This window comes from Lathyrus oleraceus, chromosome 5 (genome assembly GCF_024323335.1).
Source record: "Lathyrus oleraceus cultivar Zhongwan6 chromosome 5, CAAS_Psat_ZW6_1.0, whole genome shotgun sequence".
Lineage (NCBI taxonomy): Eukaryota > Viridiplantae > Streptophyta > Magnoliopsida > Fabales > Fabaceae > Lathyrus > Lathyrus oleraceus.
In genome coordinates, this window is record NC_066583.1 from 96,610,250 (window position 1) to 96,636,118 (window position 25,869).

At 38.5% G+C, this 25,869-nt stretch overlaps 2 protein-coding genes and 1 non-coding gene across 4 annotated transcripts; 2 read left to right on the forward strand and 1 right to left on the reverse strand.

Annotated features, from left to right (window-relative positions):
• The first annotated feature begins 292 nt into the window (after positions 1-292).
• LOC127087874 (uncharacterized) lies at positions 293-1,297 on the forward strand. Its single transcript, XM_051028794.1, has 2 exons — positions 293-692; positions 777-1,297. Exons 1-2 carry the CDS (start codon positions 370-372, stop codon positions 1,264-1,266), a joined length of 813 nt encoding a protein of 270 aa, XP_050884751.1. The 5' UTR covers positions 293-369; the 3' UTR covers positions 1,267-1,297.
• Positions 1,298-2,237: 940 nt separating this feature from the next.
• Positions 2,238-3,549, reverse strand: LOC127087876 (NAD(P)H-quinone oxidoreductase subunit U, chloroplastic). Of its 2 annotated transcripts, none has more exons than XM_051028796.1 (4): positions 3,067-3,549; positions 2,819-2,970; positions 2,559-2,699; positions 2,238-2,473 (listed from the first exon to the last, which is right to left on the reverse strand). In XM_051028796.1, exons 2-4 carry the CDS (start codon positions 2,909-2,911, stop codon positions 2,378-2,380), a joined length of 330 nt encoding a protein of 109 aa, XP_050884753.1. In that variant the 5' UTR covers positions 2,912-2,970; positions 3,067-3,549; the 3' UTR covers positions 2,238-2,377. The 2 variants fall into 2 exon arrangements, with proteins under 2 accessions (XP_050884753.1, XP_050884752.1); XM_051028795.1 differs by having other exon boundaries at positions 2,819-2,977; positions 3,067-3,547.
• A 64-nt stretch (positions 3,550-3,613) lies between these two features.
• On the forward strand, positions 3,614-3,685 carry TRNAD-GUC (transfer RNA aspartic acid (anticodon GUC)). The gene has a single exon. It is a non-coding gene; the product is annotated as a tRNA-Asp (tRNA).
• The last annotated feature ends 22,184 nt before the right edge of the window (positions 3,686-25,869 follow it).

The window sequence follows — 25,869 nt, forward strand, 5'->3', positions numbered from 1 at the left end:
CATGCGTCAATGGGTTGGACGCCTCAGTTAATTACCAATTAGATGTGTCAATTCAACTGACATATAAGTAATCAAATGTGATTATTTCAGTAATTAATTTAAAAAATAGGTTACTTAAATATTTAAATTGAAAAAAATAATTATTTAAAAAAAAAATCAAAAAAATTAACCGGATTAAAATAAATTATTTATTTATACTATTAAAATAAAAATATTTTGATACTCCTTTTAAAAAAATATATAAAAAATAGACTATATAGAACCTAAGTTCCATCCAACTCAACACTTTTAGACCACTAGTTCATTCCCTGCAAAGGTGTTATTTAGTACTTCCCATTCTTTCCTGCCTCCTTTATCATAGCATTGCTTATGCAGCCTTACTATGAAAATGAAATTCCCAATAATACCCTTTACCATCCCCAACAACAACAACTCACCATTGATGATTCTCACTCCTCCATTCTCTCCACCCCTCAACTTACCTTAGCACCAAACAACATTCATCACCCTATTCTCCAACACTATCACCATTCACATTCTCCTCAGCACCGACAACAATATCAACATTTTTATCAACATAAATATCAACCATCACAACAACAACAAGAAACATATTCTTTGGGTGACACAGACACTAATGTAAACAGTTACATCGAATGCGAGGAAGGATCCACGGCCAGAGTATCTTTTTGGTAATTCACATTTTTGACTATTATTCTTATGATTAATTACATTTACTAATATTTGTGTTGCTATGATATGTTATATGTTTTCAGGAAAGCATTCAACAACACAGTGCAATATGATGCAACTGAAAAACAACAAGATGAAAACCAAAACGAGACATGTTTGGTTTCCGACAACAATTTCGACGAACTTGAAGCTGTGTACAAATACAAACTTGGTCGGAATCAAGACGATTCGAAGAGAAGTGCGAGGAAGAAGATGAGGAAGAAGAAGAAAGTAGTGAAGGAAGAATTGGGAATGATGAATTCGTTTTTTAAGAGGTTGGTGAAACGTGTGGTTAATCATCAAGAGGTTCTTCAGAATAAATTGTTGGAGGTGATTGATAGAATGGAGAGAAAACGAATAGAGAGGGAAGAAAATTGGAGGCGTGAAGAGAATGAGTTGTATGAAAGAGAAGCTATTGTGAAAGAACGTGAGAGAGATCTTGCTAAAATAAGAGAGTCTTCCATTGTTTCAAGCATAGAGAAAATTACCGGTAGAAAATTCTTTTTTGTTTCTGAGAGGACTCAACAAAATTGATTTATCAACTATCAAGATTATTTTTTTTTTCTCTGCATTTGATTCAGTTACTTTTAACAACACTTATTGAGTGTTACAATTTGGATTTCCAATAATTTATTTATTGGCCTAGTAGTGATAACTTGATTGCTACTAGTAGTGTATGTTTGGTTTCACCTAGAATTTTTTCCATCTTTAAAAAAAAAAATCACAAAAAAAACTCGTGGTGGAAGCATGTTTAGACCCGAAAAAAAGATTGTCGTGGATTGCCGAAGATAATTGCTTTGACCATATTATGATTTGGTTTGTAAGATTGATAGGGAAATAACATGTTTAGACCCGGAAAAAAGATTGTCGTGGATTGCTGAAGATAATTGTTGTGACCACATCATAACTTGGTTTGTAAGAATGATACGGAAATGTTCTAAATCGTCCGCGTGCTTGATTTGGTTTGCTACTTGCTAATGTATTTGGTGGACAGGAAACCAAATTATATTCAATGACAGAAGTTGGTAATCCTACAATAATTGCTCAGAGAATTATTTATTTCTCATGATGGTGGTTGGTTTAGGTTCTATTCATAGAGTAAAGTAGAACTATTATGAATGGTACAAATGTCCAACTGATTTTAAGGAGATTGGTTAATTGTAGGTGTTGGTTGATTTGTAAGTTGTATGTTTGGTTGGAGTACCCCAACACTCCTTGTGGAATTTATTGTTGCTTATAAAAAAAAAATATGTTTAGACCCAAATATGGAATCCAGCGTAGAACCAAACACATGCATAGTTTTGAATTATAGTAAATCAGATAGTTGTGCATTAGAAAAGCAACAAAGAAAATTGTAAGATCTTAAAGTATCCAAGAAGGATACAGGTTTTCATTTTGAAGTGTTGGCACTATGACATTGTTTTAGTGAAATGCAATTGTTTTTTTATAATTTGAACTACTTATATTCTTTGACTAATTTGTTTTATATTGTTTTACACATCAAATGATAACATATTTTTGCTATATATAATTGAATTGAATTAAACTTCATTCAATTCAAAACATTTTTCCATTACATTACATCATTGTTTTTTTTAGGAATAAAAGTTTCATGGGTTGGTGCATAGTATACATAAACTTGTTTCTATAAGTTTAATCCAATTGACAACACAACTGATAGCACTATCCATCCCACTAGGAAGTATCCGATCAGTCTGGTTGGTCCAACATCCTCAGGTTCCTGCCATCAAAAGTGGAAATCAATTTTTGTATCTGCAAGAACCTCACACAAACAATTTGAGATGTTTAGAAATAGGAAAAAGTACCTGTGGTGGAGGATCTCCTTTTTGAAGCTCTGAAACATCAACTTCATATGGCCAAATGAATTTTTCTGCGTTACCTTCTCTGGCCAAACTCCAGTCATACATTCTTCTTTCATCTGGTGATGACATGATGGTGTATGATTCCTATATAAGTAAAAGTTATCCAAATCATCGCATCATGATTTCTCGAAGTCTCACATATAGCAATGATTATTAAGCAAATACAAAGCAATTCAAATTATATATATACATAAACTACTGACTCTGAGAAGTTCCAATTTCTTGTTTAGTATGTCTTTTTCTAAATCTTGACTCTCCAATTCTTGAACCTTATTGTTATAGGCAACTGTCACCATGTCATAGGGACATCCTCTTGGTAGGCCGAGTCTACCATAATGGTTTGCGTCTGTTATTGCTGCATTCTAAACCATATCTTCCTCAATTCAATGCTATTTTAGGTATATAATAACGATATTATTAATTAACATATACTAGTACATGGAAAACTTACGTATACCACGGAGAGCTCTTTCTACATTGAAAGTAGAAATTAAAGATGATGATTCTTTTGGAAGTTCAATGGAACTCTCTGACTCTACCTCTGTAGCTCCTGCAGAGTTTTCACCAGAGCTTCTAATGGATAATTTCCTTGGCAAATTGACAGTAAACGCAAGGTTAGTTGAGAATCTGAATTTGGGTGTTTGAGTGATTGGGTTAGTTGGACGGCATAATCCTTAGTTTATTGTTATTATAAGGTAAAATAGGGTAATAGTTGAATTTGGATAATATATTAGTAATGGTTAGTTGAGTTGAGAATGTAAAATAGGGTGGAAGAATGCATAATAGTGATGTAGAGGACAAGGCCATTGGTACTAAGTATTCATTTATTGGAGAGTAGTATTATTTTGATTTGAATGTAACAAACAGTATGATGAAATGAAACAATAAACACACGGATGAGAATAGTTTGGAACACACAGCCACAAACGTGTTATCTTCATCATAGTGGTTAGCATAAAATGTATTAATAATAAACGATAGGAAAAACAAACAAATGAGTCGTTGTAGTATAGTGGTGAGTATTCCCGCCTGTCACGCGGGTGACCCGGGTTCGATCCCCGGCAACGGCGTTTTTCTTTTAATTTCTAAACACGACGTCGTTTAAGGCTTTTTCTTTCTGGATCGTGGGCTGCAGCCAATTAGACCAAGTTATCTGCTCAGGAAATTATTATTATTACTTCTCCTTATTATAATCAAATTATTACTTATTCAATCTAATCTACTCTAATATTTACACTCTTTTAATAATTCATTTTTGTTTTTTTATTTAAATTATAAAATTATTAATTGTTAAATAATTTTTTGTTTTTTATTAAATTCAAACCTTCTTAATTTAGTTCACTAAATATATTAAATAAAATAAATTCGGAATAAATAATTCACATTAAATAGATTGAATTCATCTACTTCTCTCTTTATCCTTCAATGTCTAAGTATGATATTATTTAACATGATAAACCTAATATATAGTATTTTATTTCAATTCTATTTTAGAATAATAATAATAATTTTAAATACACAATAAAAATTACGTACCTTAATTAACATAAATCGCTGAAAAAAAATTAATAAAGTAATAAATTAATAATCACAAGTACAAAAATCTAACATAATAATAGTAATTATACTAAATTATCATTCTTATTTATTTAAGAAGATCAAATCTAAAGAGTTTTTTTTAACACTACGGACAATTATTATTACACTGAAAAGGAAAAATAACAATTACATATCACCGACACATTTATGATGATGGTATGAAGAGTTCGATGAAGAACGATTTAAATACATAACACTAATAATTAATCAATCAAAAGAATTGGACTTTATGATCATATTTCATGTTTATAGCACCACTAACCGAAGAACAGGAGAATGGTGGAACCGTGAGATGGGAGTGACGTCAACCCATGGATTGAGTCAACAAAATATGTCTAGGAGAGCCTAACGTGGGGCACCACAAATTTTAAGCTACAAGTTATATGCTTGCAACCAAGTTAAAACTTGTTGTTATGAACTAACTTTGTGTCGAGGTATCATGCGAAATCAAAACTACTGAAAGGATGACTGAGATCTATTAGAGAAGTTATATTATAAGCTTCAACAACAAAGTTTGTTGAGTTAAAGTAAGTGTTTACAAGAGTTGGTTAGGAGTAGTTAGAGTTTGTTTTTAGTACTCTTCACTTGTAATAAGAGCTAGCCATGGTGTATAAATATTGAAAAATATATTTGTTTGAATGTAATGGATTAATCAATTATTCATTCAATTATTCTTCTACTATGTATAATGTCTAGTTGTTAACATTATACTCCATTATGGTATCATTCGTTGGTCGATTCTTTGCTTCCCTAATCATTCTTCACAACTTCAGTTGTTGTTACAACTTCATTTTTCTTAAAGTTCTTCATTTGCAGCTCGAGTAATAGAAATGGATTTCATAAAAAATCAAGACTTCTTTGCTAAAACCCCAAATCAATCACAAGAAAAATTGTATATCTTCACAATATCAAACACCAATAAACCGCTTAGGCCTAGACTATCGACCAAGTTGCAAAAAAAAATAACTATCTATTATGGAATCAGCAAGTTGCCATAATTCTTTGGGTTTTGATGTTTCTAATATGGGTTTGGTTGATGGTTTGAGGATCCCGTACAAGTTCAAAGCGCCATCTTTCGACAAGTACAATGGCACTTCTTGTCCCCGAACTCATGTGCAAGCTTACTACCGGAAGATATCCGCTTATACTGATGATGTAAAGATGTGGATGTATTTTTTCCAAGACAGCTTGTCTGGAGCATCTTTGGATTGGTACATGGACTTGAGAAAAAAATCTGTCAGAAGCTGGAGAGAGTTAGGTGAAGCTTTTCTGAAGCAGTACAAGCATAACATGGACATGGTGTAATACCCCAAAATTTACCCTTCATTTTTCCTGAAAAAAAAAAAGGAAAAAAGAATTTTTTTTTAATGAATTAATTAATTAATTAATTAATTAATTAATTAATTAATTAAATAAGTAAAATAAATAAATAAAATATAACAAATTTTTTTGGACTTGGGTCTCCCTCATTTGAGCCCACTACCCACGAAAATCAGTCTATAAATACTGAAGTTTCAGTAGAGGAAAAGACACTTGGAGTTACACTGGGAGATTCACTGGAGAAAGAAGGAAGAGAAGCAAAACACTCTGAGGTTTCCTTGGAACAAAACCCTGAGGAAAAAGATAGTGAGAGTTCAGAGCAACCTCCAAACCCTGAAGGGAACTCAACTTGTAAACCTCACGGGTGCAACTCAATTTCAATCAAGCTCTCCAATCAGGTTTGCCCTATATCCATCATCTTTATGCCTTTAATTTGAATGCTCTAAATGTATGAGGTATTATGGGTGAATTTGATACCCTTTTTGTGAGCCTTTTGTGAATTTTGATGGAATTATTCATGTGGTTACATTTTGATTTAGGGGAAACTCTGGGTTACCCTATTCTGTTTCTCTAACCTGTCTTTGTGTTGCCATGGCATTGTTTTCCCTGGATTTCACCTTGTTTGTCTAACCTTTCTGTTGAGTTTTCGCGAGGGCTCACATACTCTTGCAGGGATACCATCCGGAGGTTTATCCTGATTAATCGTATTGACTGATTTTCTTTGATGGTCTAGCTGGAGAGATCTCAGGGTTGCTAATCCTTTAATTGCTGTAACTTCGGATCTTTATCCGTGTGGTAATTTTTTCCTTTTCTCGTACTTTATCGCTTTCTTAGCTGGAAGACCTCGATAGGAGGCAATGTTTGGGCCCCTTGGTGGCATTTTACTTTGAGATACATGTTTTGTGTTTTGTATTCATATCCCTGCAGGTAGCGCGGTTCCTTCGTCAAGGACTGCCTTTTTGCCCTCGAGCATCCCTAAAACCCTAAAACCCAAAGCAACACGTTTACTCCTTCTACTACAGGCGAGTAAGCCTCCAAAGGTCGAGCATCCGGTAGATTGCGTAGTGACGTCGTTCGTCCAAAACCCAATCCATAACCCCGTAGTTAGCCGAACTACGGCTTGCTCTGATTCTCATTCCAGATGAGATACGTAGGCATAAGACGCGATGTCTTAGCGAGCACACATCCCCCCAACCCATAGGTCAGCCGAGCTACGAAGACTCTGATTCTCATATTCAGATGAGATACGTATGCAGTGGATGCAACATCCGCGCGAGTCATTTTCATTTAACCCTTTTTTTGTTTTTTTTGGCAAACAGCACAAGATAAACCCACACCCTTTAGACAAAAACCACAAAAGTGGATCCCGTAGAGTACTATGGATGCGTAGGGGTGCTAATACCTTCCCTTCGCATAACCGACTCCCGAACCCAAAATTTGGTTGCGAGACCGTCTTGTCCTTTCCTTTTTCAGGTTTACTTCGAGCGTTTCCTTTCCCTCCTTTGGGATGAATAACGCACGGTGGCGACTCTCCTGTCATTCTCTTTCGCCGGTTGTTTTTTCGCACACTGTATTTTTCAGGTTGCGACACATGGCTCCGAGCAGAACCCAGTTGCAAAGTTTGTTTCAAAAGACTGGTGAGAGTTTCAAGGAATACGCCCATAGGTGGCGCGAGCTAGCTGCGAGAGTACAACCTCCGATGTTGGAGAGAGAATTGACAGATATGTTCATTGGAACCCTGCAAGGTGTTTTCATGGATCGTATGGGAAGTTGCCCGTTTGGTAGTTTTTCGGATGTTGTGACTTGCGGAGAAAGAACTGAAAGTCTTATCAAAGCGGGAAAAATCTAAGACCCTGGTTCTTCAAGTTCTTCAAGTGCTAAGAAACCATTTTCAGGGGCACCCAGAAGGAGAGAGGGTGAGACAAATGCTATATGTAATCAGAGAAATGGAAACAGAGGACAACAATACCGTCAAGTTGCTGCTGTGACTATTCCAGTAACCCAACCTCAACAACCACAAAGAGGACAACCACAACAACAACAGCAACGCCAATTCCAACCAAGACAAAGAATGCCAGATCGTCACTTTGATCCGTTGCCAATGACTTAAGCTGAATTACTCCCTGAACTGCTCAGGTTAAAGTTTGTTGAACTTCGCACTATGGCTCCATTAATAAGGATTCCCGCTGGTTACGATGCTAATGTCCGTTGTGATTTTCATTCTGGTGCGCCAGGGCACCACATTGAGAATTGTCGGGCTTTTCACCATAAAGTCCAAGACTTGATCGATGCCAAGACGATTAACTTCGCTCCTACTCCGAATGTGATGAATAACCATATGCCTCAGCATGGAGGCCCCAGAGTAAACAATGTGGAAGATGGGGAAAATTTGAACTTGGTAGTCGATGTTAATGACGTTCAGACTTCGTTGTTTGTGGTGAAGGAACGTCTGCTTAAAGGGGGAGTATTCCCGGGATGTGACAAGAATTGTTCAGATTGTGGTAATCATGAAAACGGCTGTGTGAAGTTGAAAGAAGGTATCCAGGAATTGATGAATGAAGGTTGTTTACAGTTTGATCGAGTAGTGAAAGACCGTGGAGAGGTATTAACTGTTACCATTTACTTTACACCGTCAGAAGGTCCTGTACGTGCTCCAAGAACTATTAGTGCACCCGTGACTATTGGTACTCCGGTGACTGTTGGTGTTCCCGTGATTAATGCTCCAGTAGCTATCAGTACCCCTACCACCATTACTGCTTCTAGTGGAAGACTTTATGAGAATAATAGATCAATTCCGTGGCAATATGACAATGCTTCTTGCAAAAATAGAAGACCTGAGAATCAGACCACATCAATAAATCAGACTCCAGTAACAGTTGGTTCGGCTGTGGGTAATGTGGGAGGACCCGGAGGATTTACGAGAAGTGGTCGTTTGTTTGCACCGCAGGTTCCGAAGGATAACAATGTTGAGGCTCTTGCTAGAACAAAAGGAAAATAGGCTGTAGTGGAAGACGAACCAGTGCGAAAGAAAGTGCCCGAGAATTCTTTTGAGAAGGATGTGGAAGAATTTATGAGAATTATCAAGAAAAGTGATTACAAGATCGTGGATCAGTTGAACCAGACACCGTCAAAAATCTCTATTCTCTCTCTGTTAATGTGTTCCGAGGCACATCGTAACGCCCTGTTGAAAATGTTGAATATGGCTTATGTGCCCCAAGATATTTCTGTTAACCAGCTCGAAGGTGTTATTGCAAATGTTAACACAAGACATGGTTTGGGATTCACGGATCTAGACTTGACACCTGAGGGTCGCAATCACAATAGAGCTCTGCATATCACGATGGAATGCAAAGGCGCCATTTTGTCGCATGTTTTGGTTGATACCGGTTCTTCTTTGAATGTGCTGCCCAAAAAGGCTCTGAGTAAGCTTAATGCCGAAGGGGTTATTCTCACACCAAGTGATCTTGTTGTTCGTGCTTTTGATGGATCCAAGCGATCGGTTTTTGGTGAAGTCACGCTGTCTGTGAAGATCGGCCCGAAAGTGTTTAATATTGTCTTCTATGTGATGGATATTCAACCAGCATATAGTTGTCTGTTGGGGCGTCCCTGGATACATGGAGCCGGAGCAGTTTCTTCGACTCTCCACCAAAAGCTAAAATATGTGTGGGATGGTCAGGTTGTGACCGTGTGTGGCGAAGAGGACATCTTTGTGAGCCATTTATCCTCCTTCAAATATGTGGAGATGGATGGCGAAATTCACGAAACTCTATGTCAAGCTTTTGAGACTGTCAGTATTGAGAAGGTGGCTTTTGTTGAACAGAAGAAACCAGGTACCTCGATTGCGTCCTATAAACAAGCTCTGGAGGTCATTCATTCAGGTAACGCGGAAGGCTGGGGCAAGATGATTGATGTACCCGTAAAAGAAGACATGTTTGGCATTGGTTATCAGCCTTTTCAATCATCAGAGCAGGGTGTCCAGGATCAGAAAGGGCCGTGTACTTTCACTAGTGCTGGATTGATGAATCACGGGGATGTCTTTGCAACAGACAATGAAGATGGTGACAGTGATTGTGATATGGATAATTGGGTGCGCCCGTGCGCTCCAGGGGAGAAGATCAACAACTGGACTGCTGAGGAAATAATCCAAGTTACTCTTCAGACAGAGTAATTTTCTTTTGTTTTGCATTTTGCATGAAAGCCCTACGCTCTGCCCAAGGCGTAGTGGTTCATTGTAGGGCCACATCATGTTTTGAATTTTCAATGATTATCATCAATAAAGGACGTTTTGCAATCAAAATTGTGTTCAATGTCTTTCTGTTTTTACTTTCATTTTCAAAACAATAAAAATGGTAATGTTTTTTTTGTGACTTCCTTGAACTCTTTTCTAAAATAAAGCATGAAACATCGTTCGTGCAGAATTGATCTTGCGGATTCCATTAAAAACAGTTCTGTTATGGCTCAGTATGATTTCGGTAATCCCATTTACCAAGCCGAAGAGGAAAGTGAAGAAGATTGTGAACTCCCCAAAGAATTGGCCAGACTATTGAAACAGGAGGAAATGGTCATTCAACCTCATCAGGAAGAGTTGGAAGTCATTAACCTTGGTACTGAGGACGCAAAGAAAGAGATCAAGATAGGGGCTGCTTTAGAGGAAAAGGTCAAGAGAGGGCTGATTGAAATGCTGCAAGAATATATGGATGTATTCGTATGGTCGTATCAAGATATGCCTGGTTTGGATACAGATATTGTGGTGCACAGGCTACCTCTCAGAGAAGATTGTCCTTCGGTAAAGTAGAAGCTTCGCAGAACTAGTCCTGATATGGCTGTCAAGATCAAAGAGGAGGTTCAGAAACAGTTGGATGCAGGTTTTCTAGCAGTTACCAATTATCCCCCTTGGGTGGCCAACATCGTACCCGTGCCGAAGAAGGACGGTAAAGTCGGGATGTGTGTTGATTACCGAGATTTAAACAGAGCCAGGCTGAAAGATGACTTCCCATTACCTCACATTGATGTATTGGTCAATAACACTGCTCAGTCCTCGGTTTTCTCTTTCATGGATGGATTTTCTGGCTATAATCAGATCAAGATGGCGCCAGAAGACATGGAGAAGACGACATCATTACACCTTGGGGCACGTTCTGTTATAAGGTAATGCCATTTGGGTTGAAGAACGCTGGTGCTACCTATCAAAGAGCTATGACGACTCTCTTTCATGACATGATGCACAAAGAAATTGAAGTGTACGTGGATGATATGATTGCGAAGTCTCAGACAGAAGAGGAGAACTTGGTAAACTTGCAAAAGTTGTTTGAAAGATTGAGAAAGTTCAAACTGAGGTTGAATCCAAACAAGTGTACATTTGGAGTGAGATCTGGAAAGCTGTTAGGTTTCATTGTCAGTGAGAAAGGGATTGAGGTTGATCCAGCGAAAGTAAAAGCTATTCAAGAAATGCCTGAACCAAGAACGAAAAAGCAGGTTCGTGGGATTTTAGGGAGGCTGAACTACATTGCACGGTTCATATCTCACCTAACAGCTACGTGCGAACTGATATTTAAATTGCTAAGAAAAGATCAAGCAATCAGGTGGAACAATGATTGTCAAAAAGCTTTTGATAAGATAAAAGAATACTTGCAGAAACCTCCAATTCTTATACCTCAAGTTCCTGGGAGGCCTCTGATAATGTACCTTTCAGTAACAGAGAATTCGATGGGGTGTGTATTAGGACAGCATGACGAGTCTGGTCGAAAAGAGCATGCAATATACTACCTTAGCAAAAAGTTTACCGACTGTGAAACAAGATATTCGTTGCTCGAGAAAACTTGCTGCGCTTTGGCATGGGCTGCTCGCCGACTAAGACAGTATATGTTGAACCATACTACCTTGTTGATTTCTAAGATGGACCCAGTAAAGTATATCTTTGAAAAGCCGGCTCTTACCGGATGAGTGGCTCGTTGGCAGATGATTTTGACAGAGTATGATATCCAGTACACGTCGCAAAAGGCCATCAAGGGTAGTATTCTGTCTGATTACCTTGTCGAGCAACCAATTAATGACTATCAGCCGATGATGTTTGAATTCCCCGATGAAGATATCATGTACTTAAAAATGAAAGATTGTGAAGAGCCTCTTGTTGATGAAGGACCGGATCCCGATGACAAGTGGACACTGATGTTTGATGGGGCGGTAAATGTGAATGGAAGTGGTGTTGGGGCAGTACTCATTAATCCTAAAGGTGCACACATACCTTTTTCCGCCAGATTGACTTTTGAAGTAACCAATAATGAAGCTGAGTACGAGGCCTGTATCATGGGGATTGAGGAAGCCATCGATCTAAGGATCAAAACTATGGACATTTATGGAGATTCTGCTCTAGTGATTAACCAAGTCAATGGAGACTGGAATACTCATCAGCCGCATTTGATTCCTTATAGAGATTACACCAGAAGGATCCTGACTTTCTTCAAAACAGTAAAGTTGTATCATGTACCCCGAGATGAAAATCAAATGGCTGATGCCTTAGCCACATTGTCTTCCATGATCAAGGTTCATTGGCAGAATCATGTGCCACACGTTGCTGTGAATCGACTCGAGAGGCATGGGTATGTGTTTGCAGCCGAGTCTGTTACTGATGAGAAGCCGTGGTTTTATGATATTAAGAATTTCCTCAAAAGCCAAGAGTATCCTGAAGGAGCGTCAAAGAATGACAAGAAGACACTGAGAAGGCTAGCTGGAAACTTTTACTTGAACAAGGATGATGTGTTGTACAAGAGGAACTTTGACATGGTTCTGCTCAGATGCGTGGTTAGACACAAAGCAGACGTGTTAATGTAGGAAGTGCACGAGGGATCTTTCGGTACCCATGATGGTGGTCATGCAATGGCCAAGAAGTTGTTAAGAGCCGGTTATTACTGGATAACTATGGAATCTGATTGTTTCAAATACGCTCGGAAGTGCCACAAATGTCAGATCTATGCAGATAAAGTGCATGTACCACCAAACCCTCTGAATATTATGAATTCTCCTTGGCCATTCGCGATGTGGGGCATCGATATGATTGGAAAGATTGAACCTACTGCTTCTAATGGACATCGCTTCATCCTAGTCGCGATTGATTACTTTACCAAGTGGGTGGAAGCAGCTTCCTATGCCAATGTTACCAGACAAGTGGTTGCTCGATTCATTAAGAAAGAAATTATTTGTCGTTATGGGGTTCCTGAGAGAATCATCACTGATAATGGTTCGAATCTCAATAACAAGATGATGAAAGAGCTTTGCAAAGACTTTAAGATCAAACACCACAATTCTTCTCCTTACAGACCAAAGATGAATGGTGTTGTAGAGGCAGCAAACAAGAACATTAAGAAGATTGTGCAAAAGATGGTTGTGACGTACAAGGATTTCCATGAGATGTTGCCTTTCGCTTTGCATGGGTATCGTACCTCAGTGCGTACGTCAACCGGGGTAACTCCGTTTTCACTTGTGTATGGCATGGAGGCAGTCTTGTTAGTGGAAGTGGAAATCCCTTCTTTGAGGGTGATGATGGATATAAAACTTGACGAGGCTGAGTGGGTTCAAGCCAGGTTTGATGAGTTAAATTTAATTGAGGAAAAGCGATTAGCAGTTGTGTGCCATGGACAACTATATCAGAGAAGGATGAAGAAGGCCTTTGATCAGAAAGTGCGTCCTCGAAGCTATCAGATAGGTGACTTAGTTTTGAAGAGGATCCTTCCTCCCGGTACAGATAACAGGGGCAAGTGGACTCTGAATTATGAAGGGTCGTATGTTGTTAAAAAAGTCTTTTCTGGTGGAGCCTTGACGCTTACAACTATGGATGGTGAAGATTTTCCGTCTCCTGTGAATTCAGATGTAGTCAAAAAATACTTCGCATAAACTAACCCGCTGGACAAAAAAAAGAAAGTCCAGGCAAAAAAGGGCATCCCGGCGAACCAAGAGAAAAAGAAAAGAAAAAGGTTCGGGCAAAAGTTAGGGATAAAGAATGAAAAAAAAAATATGTACACCCGGTGAGTCGAAAACCTGCAAAGGTGACTTAGGCAAAAATGGGTATCCCGGTGGATTGAAAACCCGAAAAGGCGGTCCAGGCAAAAGAGGGACTAAAGCGAAGACTACAGTCGGAGTCATCTGTACTTCATCGCGTTTCAGTGTCTACCATCTTGAAGGATATGATCGGTCCAATCACTCTTCTCAGAAAGCAAAGAATTTGGGGGAAAGTGAAGATCTATGAGTCATAACAGAATTGGAAAATAGTGGAATGCCGTGTTCACATTGCCAATATGATAGTTTATTTTCTCTTTTGGTGCAATTACCTCTTCCTAGGAATTGCTTCCTGATGTATTTGCCTTTATAGGCCATTTTCAATCAATAAAAGTCGGTATTCAGTCAAATTGCTCTTTTGTTTTTTATTTTTCTGTTTTGTTTGCAAAAAAAGTCCGAATTTTTGATAAACATTGCATCTAAAAAACATGAAGGCTAGACAATGACGTGCGGAAAGATAAAACATCTGAAAATCATTTTTGAATGTTGGGTACACTTGAGTATATTTTGTCCATACGATCCCCTGGGGCATGTATGTCCTGCCGTTTTGCAGGTTACTACCTTTGATTGATGGCTAAAGCAGATAAGCCAAAGTTTGTTCGAAGGAAGACCCTGTTGTTTCAACACTGTCCAGTCGTGTAAGAAGTTGGGTCGTCTAAGTCGAGTTCAGAATTTGTTTCCCCGGCATGGTCGAGAGGTTGGTGTTTTCCCAACAAGTGACTCCCCAGTTGAGTTGGTTTCTCTACCGTTCCGAGAATAGTATCCTCAGCAGAATTGTTGTACGTCCCCACAGAGTTGGAAGATCGAATTAGAGATTGTGTGCTCAGTAAAGTGATCATTTGCTTTCCCAGCAGGAGCTTTCCTCCCTTTGCATCTTACATGTAGTAATCATCATTTGCATTCGCATTTTCAAACCGCGTATCATTTCCATTCAGTATGGAGCATTACGCCATAGAAACTCAAACATATGCATACATGTATTAAACCAGATTGGATCATATCTTCGGCAGAGACAGATCATTTTTTCACATCAGTGTAGCACATTTGTAGCAGTTGCTCTTGGCAACATTCAGAATCGATAACCCCAGTGAGATTTATTTTCTCACCAGTCCGTGAAAGGAAAGCTTGATTCCCTTCCGATTTAGTCACCAGTAAATGTCTGCCTTATTTTGACATATGTAGATGTCATTCTTGTGATACCGGTAAGTGTCGTATTGATCCCCGTAAATGTCTGTGCTTTTCTTTGATGTCGGCGTACATCATCTTTCGATGTCGGTAAACGTCGAATTCCAATCGTTGGCCATCAGTAAATGGCATGTCTCTCATGGTGTCTACAAAAAAAAATCGTTCTGTCAACACCCGTGTGTGTCCTTTCCCCTTTTGGTGTCGGTAAACATCATTGTTCGATGTCAGTAAACATCAGCCGCTTGTTAACCATCGGTAAATGGTTTTGTCGTTTAAGATTCCCCAGCAGATTCGCTATCCGTAAATATCGAGTATTTCATTTTCGCCATCGGTAAATGGTTTCGTTTCATGATGTTTCCTTTTTTGGTGTCGGTAAACATCATTGTTCGATGTCGGTAAACAGTGAGTTCCTTCCCAGTCATCGGTAAATGTCTGGTCTTGTTTCACTTTTAAACATCATTGTTTGATGTCGGTAAACATCGAGTTCCTTCCCAGTCATCGGTAAATGTCTGGTCTTGTTTCACTTTTAAACATCATTGTTCGATGTCGGTAAACATCGAGTTCCTTCCCAGTCATCAGTAAATGTCTGGTCTTGTTATACTTATAAATATCATTTTCCTCCCCAGCGGAGCCGTCATCGGTAAATGGCCCCGCTTTCTTTGATATCGGTAAATATCAATTTTGTTTTGAAGCCGCCATCGGTAAATGGCCCCGCTTTCTTTGATATCGGTAAATATCAATTTTGTTTGAAGCCGCCATCGGTAAATGGCCCCGCTTTCTTTGATATCGGTAAATATCAATTTTGTTTGAAGCCGCCATTGGTAAATGGCCTCGCTTTCCTTGATATCGGTAAATATCAAATTTTGTTTTGAAGCCGCCATCGGTAAATGGCCTCGCTTTCCTTGATATCGGTAAATATCAAATTTGTTTTGAAGCCGCCATCGGTAAATGGCCTCGCTTTCTTTGATGCATCACCCACATAGTGGAAATTCTCCGGTTCTTTTGGTATTCAATCCCTATTTACCTTGAAAGTCTGATAGTCGCTGCTTTCAGGTTCACAGTTGATTGAATAGGGGCAGCTGTAGCACCTCAAATTTTCCCCCCTCATTCATGCATTCATTTTAGGTCATTTAACATTTCATATTGCATTTCAGCAAAGTTCATCTGAATTACCTCTGGACAACTGTTGGTCAACTGAAGGTCAAATGGCTAGGGAATAACTTGAGTTACTTCCAACATGTTCAAATGAGGCCTATTCATCATTCGACATATTACTCTTGAAGGAACAAAGGTCCAGCGAACAGATTACAAATTTGGAAAGATGACTTGAACTGTCATGCTCGCTAGGCGAGCAGAATGGTTCGCCTAGCGAGCCATCAAAGTCTGAATTGTCATGCTCGCTAGGCGAGCAGATCCTTCGCTAGGCGAAGCCCACGCGTTTTGAAAATATAACAGAAAGTCATGGGCTTGAGTTGCCCTCATTTTAAGCCCACAAAGCCACGAAAATCAATATAAATTCTAAAAAGATTTTATTGAAACAAAAAATCCTAGAGAGAAGAGCTAACAGAATTCAGAGCAGTCTCCATAGACACTGAAGAAAAAAAAACTCCATCTCATATAAACCCTAAGATTGCTTTGCAAACCCAACCGGGCAATTCAATTTCATTCGATCTCTCCAATCAGGTTTGCCCTATCTCCATTACTTTATGCTTTCAATTTGAAATTTCTGAATGTATGAGGCATCATGGGTGAATTTGGAAGAGTGGGTATCGTTAGGTTTCACATGTGGTTTTAGATGTGCATGAATGTGTAGAATAATGCCTTGAATGTTTAATCACTTCGTTGCTGAGATGGATACCATAGGGTTTTGGGTTTCTGAAATCGTACTGTTATCAATGGAGAATCCAGAACCCGCTGGCATTCACTAGCACCTCGCTAAGCGAACATGTAGCGAAGCTTCGCTAGCATCTCGCTAAGCGAAGCAGTAGCGATGATGACAGCAGCTGTTTTTTTTGTTTCTATTTGCTCTCTAATCTGTTTTGTGTTTGTTGTGATGTGTTTTCTATTGCATCCGTGCACTGTTTACCTGACGCTGTTGTTGTTATGGTTCTTCTGTTTGGTGCAACTCTTGACTGCACCCCATCTTGTTATCCTAACTTGTGTGTTGAGTTTTTTGTGAGGGCTCACATGACTCCTAAAAAGATAGCTTGCTTGGTATTCCACTTTATTTGTGGGATACCATTTGGGATTTATTCTGATTGCTTTGCTGACTTGTTTTCTTTGATGGTGCTAGCCTGAGAGATCTCCGGGTTTCTTGTTCCTTTAATTGCTGTTACTTCGGATCTTTATCCGTGTGGTAGATCTCTTGACCCCTTTTACGTCTTTCCCGTATTTTACCGCTTTCTTAGCTGGAAGACCTCGATAGGAGGCAATGTTTTTGTGTGTTTACTTTTGTGCCCAAAGACCTCCAAGAAGAGGCACCAGTGCTAAAGACCTCCATGAAGAGGCAATCGACGGATAAAAAGGATTAGTAGTCAATCCCCCGTTATTCAGTGTGTCGTTCTTTATGCTCGCACTACGTGTCGATGCTTTAGAACAAAAGCCCAAGATCTTTTGTCCGGTCAGTTAGTGGAGAGGGTTCCACCTTTTTGAATCCCCACTTTTTGTCATGAGCTCACCCTGTCCAGGGTCAAGAGCTATGAGGTCTTATCCTCATTACCCTTTTGATCTGCTCACCCTGACGTTCAGTGTCAGTGGTTAAGAGCCCGTTTGATTACCCTTCCATGGCTTGTTTGTCGAGGTTGATATGACCCCTCTTGACTAAAGCCCTACCCATGTACGTTTGAGCCCCCTTGTTGGCGTGTTTACTTTATGCATGTTTGTTTTGTATGGTGTGATTGTCTCCCCATAGGGTTGCTAGGCTTCGTATAGTCTCTCGTTTGCATGTCAATTAAGGTAGCACGGTTCCTTCATCTAGGACTTCCTTTTTATATGAGCATTCCTAAAACACAAACAAACTCATTGATTTTTCTTCTCCTAAGAACCCGTTAACTCCTTCTACTACAGGCGAATAAGTCTCCAAAGGTCGAGCATCCGGTAGATTGCGTAGTAACGTCGTTCACCTAAAAAACACAAAACAAAAATAGGTTAGCCGAACTACGACTTGCTCTGATTCTCGTTCCAGATGAGATACGTAGGCATAAGACGCGATGTCTTAGCGAGCACACTCCTCTTTAACCCATAGGTAGCCGAGCTACGAAGACTCTGATTCTCATATTCAGATGAGATACGTATACAGTGGATGCGACATCCGTGCGAGTCATTTTATTTTGACCCCTCTTTTAGTAAATAGTACATTAGATAAACCCACACCCTTTAGACAAGAACAACAAGAGTGGATCCCGTATAGTACTACAGATGCGCGGGGGTGCTAATACCTTCCCTTCGTATAATCGACTCCCGAACCCAAGATTTTGTTGCGAGACCTTATCTTTTCCTTTCCTTTTACCAGGTTTACTTCGAGCGTTTCCTTTCCCTCCTTTGGGATAAATAACGCACGGTGGCGACTCTTCTGTCATTGCTTTTTTCGTCGGTTGTTTTTTTCGCATTCCCTTTTTTAGGTTGCGACACCATAAGATGAGAGAGATGCACCTTCTCAGCTTGAACCTTTTTAGACTATTCTCTACAACATAACACTGTTGTAGCAACTCAACATATGTCTCATACTTCTATTGACAATAGTATGCTCGACCTCGCCTCTCAAACCAATCATGAACTAATTAACCTTCCCCAACTCATTTAGGGCATGCAAGGCTTGGTTGGAGCAGGTCGCCATGTCATCGAACTTTTTCGCATACTTGGCTATTGTCATGCTCCCTTGACGGAGTTGTTGGAATTCAAATTCTTTCTGAGCTTTAAATTTATCCATAAAGTAATTGTCTAAGAACACTTATTTGAAACGATCTCACACCTTCAGAATATTATGAATATTCTTACCCATCATCTAGCTGCAGGACCTCGCAACATATGTGTCGTAAACTTCACCTTATCCTATTCAGTATGTTGAATTGCTTGGAACACTCTCTCCAACTCGCTCAACCAATCATGTGCTAAAATAGAATTCATACTACCTCCGAACTCAGGAGGGTTCATCCTAAAGAACTCCCAAAAAACCCAATTTCGGACATTATGTGGAGCGGACTAAGGTTGATTTTTCCCTTTCAGTTGTTGCATTAATTGCAACATAAACTGATTATGTTGCTACTGCATTTGTTGCATGATTTGACCCCATTGGTTTCCTTCGTTATTAACCTTTGGTTACAGTTCAGTATTTTGACTCTTAGGCCTCCCACAACTTCCACTTATGTCGGCCATCACCTTCCGTACATTTGGGTTCATTCCGACAAGCACACATACGAGGCAGAAAAGAATTTAACTTATGATGTTTCATGGTTGGGTTAAGAATTGACCTGCTCTGATACCAACTATAACATCACATACATACATGTCTAAAATAGTAATATAAGCGGCGTTAATATGGTACTGAAAATATACATAAGTATCTAGCTGATATCATAAGTAATGTATGATACAAGAACATAAGTACTGAGTACGAGAGAAAATACATAATATCCATAAAATACTACATTAGATCCAAAATACATAAGATCCAAATATACAGCGGAAGTAAGAACAACTGAAACATCTAAAATAATTTTCTCAGGTCATCTTGCCCTTGACCTTCTCCTACCTTGAGCTACCTGAAACTATTCAACATGAGTGGGTGAGAGACTAATCTCAGTGAGTTCTAGACTACACCATTGAGTCCACTCGTCTCTACAGGGTCATATATCCTTAAACACTTTACTAGTGCAACACTCTCGTACTCCGATAAGGAAAAATAACCACCGAAGCATATACCACTTCCTAATACACGTGAAGATTGACATATTAATCCATCTAGTCTGGTAGAATGATAGGAAACTATAGATGCATCAATGCATGATATCGACACTACAATACAACTGATCCTCTCCCCTCATGGACAAACTAGGGGAGACTCCACCATGGAGGTTCCATGATATCCTAGAGGAAATAAGACAGAGGAAATCTCACTATAGATATTATTTAATATACTATATAAGGACTAAAGAGATCCTAATACGAAGATTCCTTAATATCCTATTTTTGCGCTGCGAAAAATACCTAAGCGCATCGCACGCTCGAAGATACAACAGAGTCGCCACCGAACTTTATTTATTCCAAAAGGAAATGAAAAATATTGATAAAACCCATGGGAAGAGAAAAAGGGTAAGCAAGTTAGTTATGCAAGGGGAAGGTATTAATATCCCTCACATCTGTTTACTGAACGGGAGCCATTTTGATTGTTCTTTGCTCGAATGGGTGATACTACCTAAAAGTTACTTGCAAAAGGGAAAAATAAGGTTTATAATTAGTATCCTCGTGGTGTAATAAGGAAATCAGAGCTCTATAGTTCATGATAGAAAATAAGTGTGTGTGTGTGTGTGTTGGTTATTTTTAGGGAGCAATCATAATCGTATCATAGAAGTGTGTAGATGTTAGCTAATTTGATCCTAGTACAGATGCTCCAAGCTTTTAGTCTGATTGCTAAGGAACATATTATAAAATTTCTTTTAAGAAAAGAAAAGAAAATTATTTTGAAAAAAGGTTTGTGTGATATAAAGAAAAAGAAAAGGTTGATTGAACAGGAAAAGAAACTTGCTTGAATAGGGAAAGGCGTTGTTTAAATTGTAAAAGAAATGGTGCAATGAGGGAAGTGTTGTTTTGATCAAGATTGTGTTGTTTGAATCCATAGATAAGGTGTGTCTGAATCAAAGAGTGTGTGGCGCCAACCAATAGATGGTGTAGATAATGCAGAATTGTAGGATTTCGCCTAGATCCAAGGATCAAGACCGACAAAGGGGGTTTTCAGAGCATGAGGCTCTAGAAGGCAATGTATGAAATTTGCCAAAGCACGCGAATCCACAAGGATATGTATGAAGGTTTCCAGAGTATGAAGCTCCACAAGGCAATGCATGACACTTGCCAGAGCATGAGGCTCCACAGGGTAAAATAAAAGAAAAGGGTTTGCCAAAGCATGAAGCTCAATAGGACAATGCATGAAAGTTTCCAGAGCATGATGCTCCATGTGGAAATGCATGAAATTTTCTAGAGCATGAGGCTTCACAGGGAAATGCACGAAGATATTGGATGTTAAAGATATCAGTGTTTGCTCCCAAGAGGATATGTATTGTGAAATAATGATTGTTGAAGTGTTATTCATGGGGAAGAAGACTTGAAAATCATTTGATTTGAATTGCACTAAAGTCTATGAACGGAGGTGAATACTTTGAATAATTGGGGTATGCGTCTCGTATTAAATGGTACTCAAGGCAAGGATAGGAATAACCGTTCTCATTCTTCTCGATTGCTTAAGGCTCATTGCACATGATTTGCATCATAGCTGACAAGTGTTAATAAGAGAATGTTTTTGTTGTGCTTGAGGTCCAGAGTCTTCAGCCTTGAGATCTTGCAGTGCAATTAAAGAAGGCTAATCCTATTAAATGATCAAGAGGCTTTTTATCACTTGATTAAATAGGGAAATTAGACATGTTTCAAAAGACTAGTTTGATCAATGACGGCTTTGATCAATCAATCAGTCAGGGATGGGATCAAATTATACAAGCACAAAGACTTTTATGTCTAAAAACCTAAGGAATAAAAGGGTTATTAAGCATGTTAATTTCTAAGATTAAAGTTAATCAAGTGCTAATCTAAGTCTAATATTAACATGTTTATTATTTTCCACAAGATCTAAATAAGAATTAATCTAAAACTAATCCTGCAGGAATTCTAATTAAAATCTAAGTGTATGATTATTATTTTAGCAATTTTCAATTAAGAACATGAACTATTAGATTAAAGTTAATTAAATCTAATTAAACTCTAAAAAAAATTCATGGAATTTTCTAAGTAACCATATCAAAAATAAAAATGTAAAAAAAAGGTATTAAAACGCTTATTGACTAAAAATGTAAATTGAATCATTAAAATGGATAAAATAAAATAAAAACAGAAGAGCTAATACAAAAAAAATCAAAATAGCGGGGTGCATGGGCCTGTAGGGCGTATGGCTAGCAAATCACAATTGGGCCTAGCCAGAAGCCCAAGGAATTGTCGTAGTTACAGTGTGTTGTGCATGCTAGACAACGGGGCGTGAAGCAGTTTATTTAGGCTTAGTGACCCAAGCTCACATAAATTGTCAAGAGATGGTGGAGAGTATCTGAGTTAATCCATTCTCCAACTCACTATGTTCATGTCTCTCTCTCTCTCTCTCTCTCTCTCTCTCTCTCTCTTAAACTTTAACCAACGTCGGAATTGGCTTCGTCGCGCCGGTGGTGGCGGAGTTAAGTCAAAACGGTTACTGTAATCACCAAATAAAGCCTTTCACACTCTGCCCCCTCAATCTCGCCCCAATTTCAACAAACTCCCTTAAAATTACCTGAACCACACCATATTGCTCAAGAACCATAAATTTAAGAATTGAAATTAAACTAGGAAAAATGCCTAATTCGAACCCAAACCTTAGGGGTTTTCATTTTCTGTGTTGGTTTTCTGTGTTTGTGAGGTTAATTTGGTGAGTTCCCATTTTCTGCGTTAGTTTTCTTTTTGTGGGAGAACTATGCTCATTAGATTTCCATAAATGAGTATACGATCCTTGAAAGTACACAATCCGTACAAATTTCCTCTTCTGTAAGTATTGTACTCACATAAATAGTGCATCAAGGGTTAGGCTTTATTGATGTTGAGTTAGTTTAATTGAGTTGGGTTCAGTTATGTGATGTCAAAATGAGTCACTTGGTGATTCATTGAAGTTGTTATGTTAGGACTTGGTGAACCAATGATGGATCTCCTGTAAATATACTTGTTGGTTATGTAGCTATTGGTGGCATTATTGGCTCCGGTGTACGAATGTGTCCCATATGTATAGTTCTATCACTAACATTGAATGTAAAACTTCCATGATGAGATGGTTATGAGGAGGTTAGATTGTATTGAATTTGATTAGGGACTTTTATTAGGATTAGTCATGATTGGCTATTAACTATTGATTAATTTGATGTTGTATTGCTAGAATTGTCATGTTTGTGCTTGAAGCACTACGCCAAAAACTGGAATAGACAGCGCACCATAGAGGGCGCTTTATTACAAAAGCGCTCTCTAAAGTGAAGCGAAAAAATAAGGAGCAATAGACAGCGCACTTTAGAGGGCGCTTTTGTAATAAAGCGCCCTCTAAGGTGAAGCGAAAAAATAAGGAGGAGATAGAGGGACAACAATACATGGCGCTTTTTAGAAAGTGCCCTCTAAGGTTACCCTTAGAGGGCGCTTTTAAAGAAGCGCTCTATAAGTCCATGTGCATTTCCAGTTTATAAAGCGCTTCTGGAAAGCCTTAGAGAGCGCTTTCATAAGCGCCCTCTTAGGCCCCCTTTAGAGGGCGCTTTTTTTCCACAAGCGCCCTCTAAGGTCCCCTTTAGTAAACATTAAAATTATAACATACTGCGTATTTTGTTATTTCACTCTCTGTTATTTTCGTTCTTTTTCACGTTAGGGTTCTCACTGCTACGATTTTCGCTACTTCTAAGGCGTTCTCCTTCCAACTCTGTTAGATCTACGACGTTTCCTCCTTCTACCAATCAAAGGTACACTATGCAGCTTATGAGTGTATTTATTCTAGCATACATTATTACTTGCAATATTGCTTTGTTTTAGCTTTGCCCCATTTCAGTTTTATGTTATTGTTGTCTATGCTACGTTTGTTTCGACCATCAAAATTAATGATGAAGAAAAAAAATGAAATTTTATGATTTATTATTGACTCATTTGTTGGTTAACCCTGTGAAGTTTCAATATTCATAGTCATTTAAATAGTTTGGGTTTATTAGGCAAGTGACGGTTGGTTTTTAAATTGCGGAATTTGATATCGCTATGAATCACATTTGTTGGTTAACCCTGTAAAGTTTCAATATTCATAGTCATTTAAATAGTTTGGGTTTATTAGGCAATTGACGGTTGGTTTTTAAATTGCTGAATTTGATATCGCTATGAATCACATTCAAAGACTGTTGTTAGGGTTCGGTTATGGTTGCATTATAGAGACATTAGAAACCTTTGATTTCGCGGCTTAGATTGTAGTTTAACAACATTTTGTAAAACCCTAAAAAAGTTTCAAATTTTTGACTATTCAGGCAGCAATATCTAAAACACCTTCTACCAATCAAATGTACACTATGCAGCTTATGAGTGTATTTATTCTAGCATAGATAGCGAGCTAGTAACTTAAGAAGTTTAGGTATGGATGTTATTTAATAGAGTAAATGGAGACATGAATGCCCTGCACAGAGACTAACTCAATAAAGCGAAATTGTTTTGTCTCATCCCATTTTTGGTTTCTCTTCTGAAATTGTTTTTTGTTTATTCTAATTAGTAATGGATAATACATGGATGTCTTCCAATCGATTGTCGAGAGAGTACGAGAATGGGGTATCAGAATTCGTTAAGTTTGCCGTTGCGCACGCCGAAGATCCCAGTAGAATGATATGTCCTTGCTTGGGTTGTTGTTATGGGAAACGGGTTGACGCAGTTCAGTTGACATCGCATCTAATGAGGCATGGAATTGATCGAAGTTATACATGTTGGAATTTGCATGGTGAGAAAAGTAACGAGAATGTTGAACCGGGGGATAGTACGACCTATGCCTCAAACTATAGTGGCGTAGATACATACGATTGTGATCGAGTTAAAGAGATTGCAGAAGCACTTGAAGGAGATCTTAAGGATTGTCCCGAAATGTTTGAGAGGTTGGTAAGTGATGCAGAGAAACCTTTGTATGATGGTTGCACTAAATTCACAAGATTGTCTGCGGTATTAAAGTTGTACAACTTAAAGGCGGGCAATGTGTAGCGGTGTATTCGTCGCTATATGATCTATCGATTAAATCATAAGCTAAGAGATACGTTGAAATTTCGAGTCGCCACCGCACTTTTATTTATCCAAAGGATTGGCTAAAAAGCGAACAAAAGCCTAAGAAGTTTTACACGTAGAAAACTAATAAAAAGATCAGAGAGTCTGGGTAAGGGGTAAATTACGCAATGGGAAGGTGTTAGGCACCCACTACGTCCTAGGTACTCCTAGGGAGCCCTTTTCACACTTGTTGTACTAAATTATTATTTGTTATGACATAAGTATTGTGCAAACATGATTGGGATGATGAGAAAAGAATATACAAGTTAATTGGGTTATTGGGTTCGAACGGATGAACCCGTTGCCTACGTACCTTCCATCAAAGGTAAGGATCAGAACGCCGTAGTTCGGCTAAAAGATTTCCAAAAGTTGGTGGATTCAGTTTTAAACACAAGCACTGAGGCTTTTCATTATCAATGGGAGAACACTCGACCAAAAACAACATCCACCATGCGAGGATAGCTTCGACGTACTAGAGGGGTTAGCCCTGTTTGAAGTACGGAAGTCTTACTGTCGACTCACTAAGGATAGGCAAGATTTACATCAACCACAATGATAATTGAAACCTAATGGCTAATGTGAAAAGATTAATGGACAGAGCCAGAACAAGTGAATGAGTGGAGTTAATTGATTGTGATTATGAAAAGTGAAGTCAAAGTATGATTAAGATTGATTCAAAGAGGTATTATGAAAATGGAGTTTTAAAAAGGTCAAGGACTTGAGGTCCAGGTTTTTAGTTAGAAAACATGAAGAAGTTTGCACAACACTTATGTCAAGTTTGAAAAGTAAAGTGTGAGAAGTCTAGGACATAATGAATGATGAATGGATGAGGGTGGATTGTAAAACTTCTTAGAAGGTTCACTTCTTGAAATCATATAGCAGATGATTCAAGTGTGTCCTTTGGAATAGCAATTAATAATAATAAACAGGCAAAGCAAGCAAAAGCGGATATCGGATGCCAATCAATGGTCTTATACCAATCTCCTAAAACAAAATGGGATATCAGATGCCACTCAATGGACTTACACTAATCTCCACAGGCAAAGAAATAAAAGCG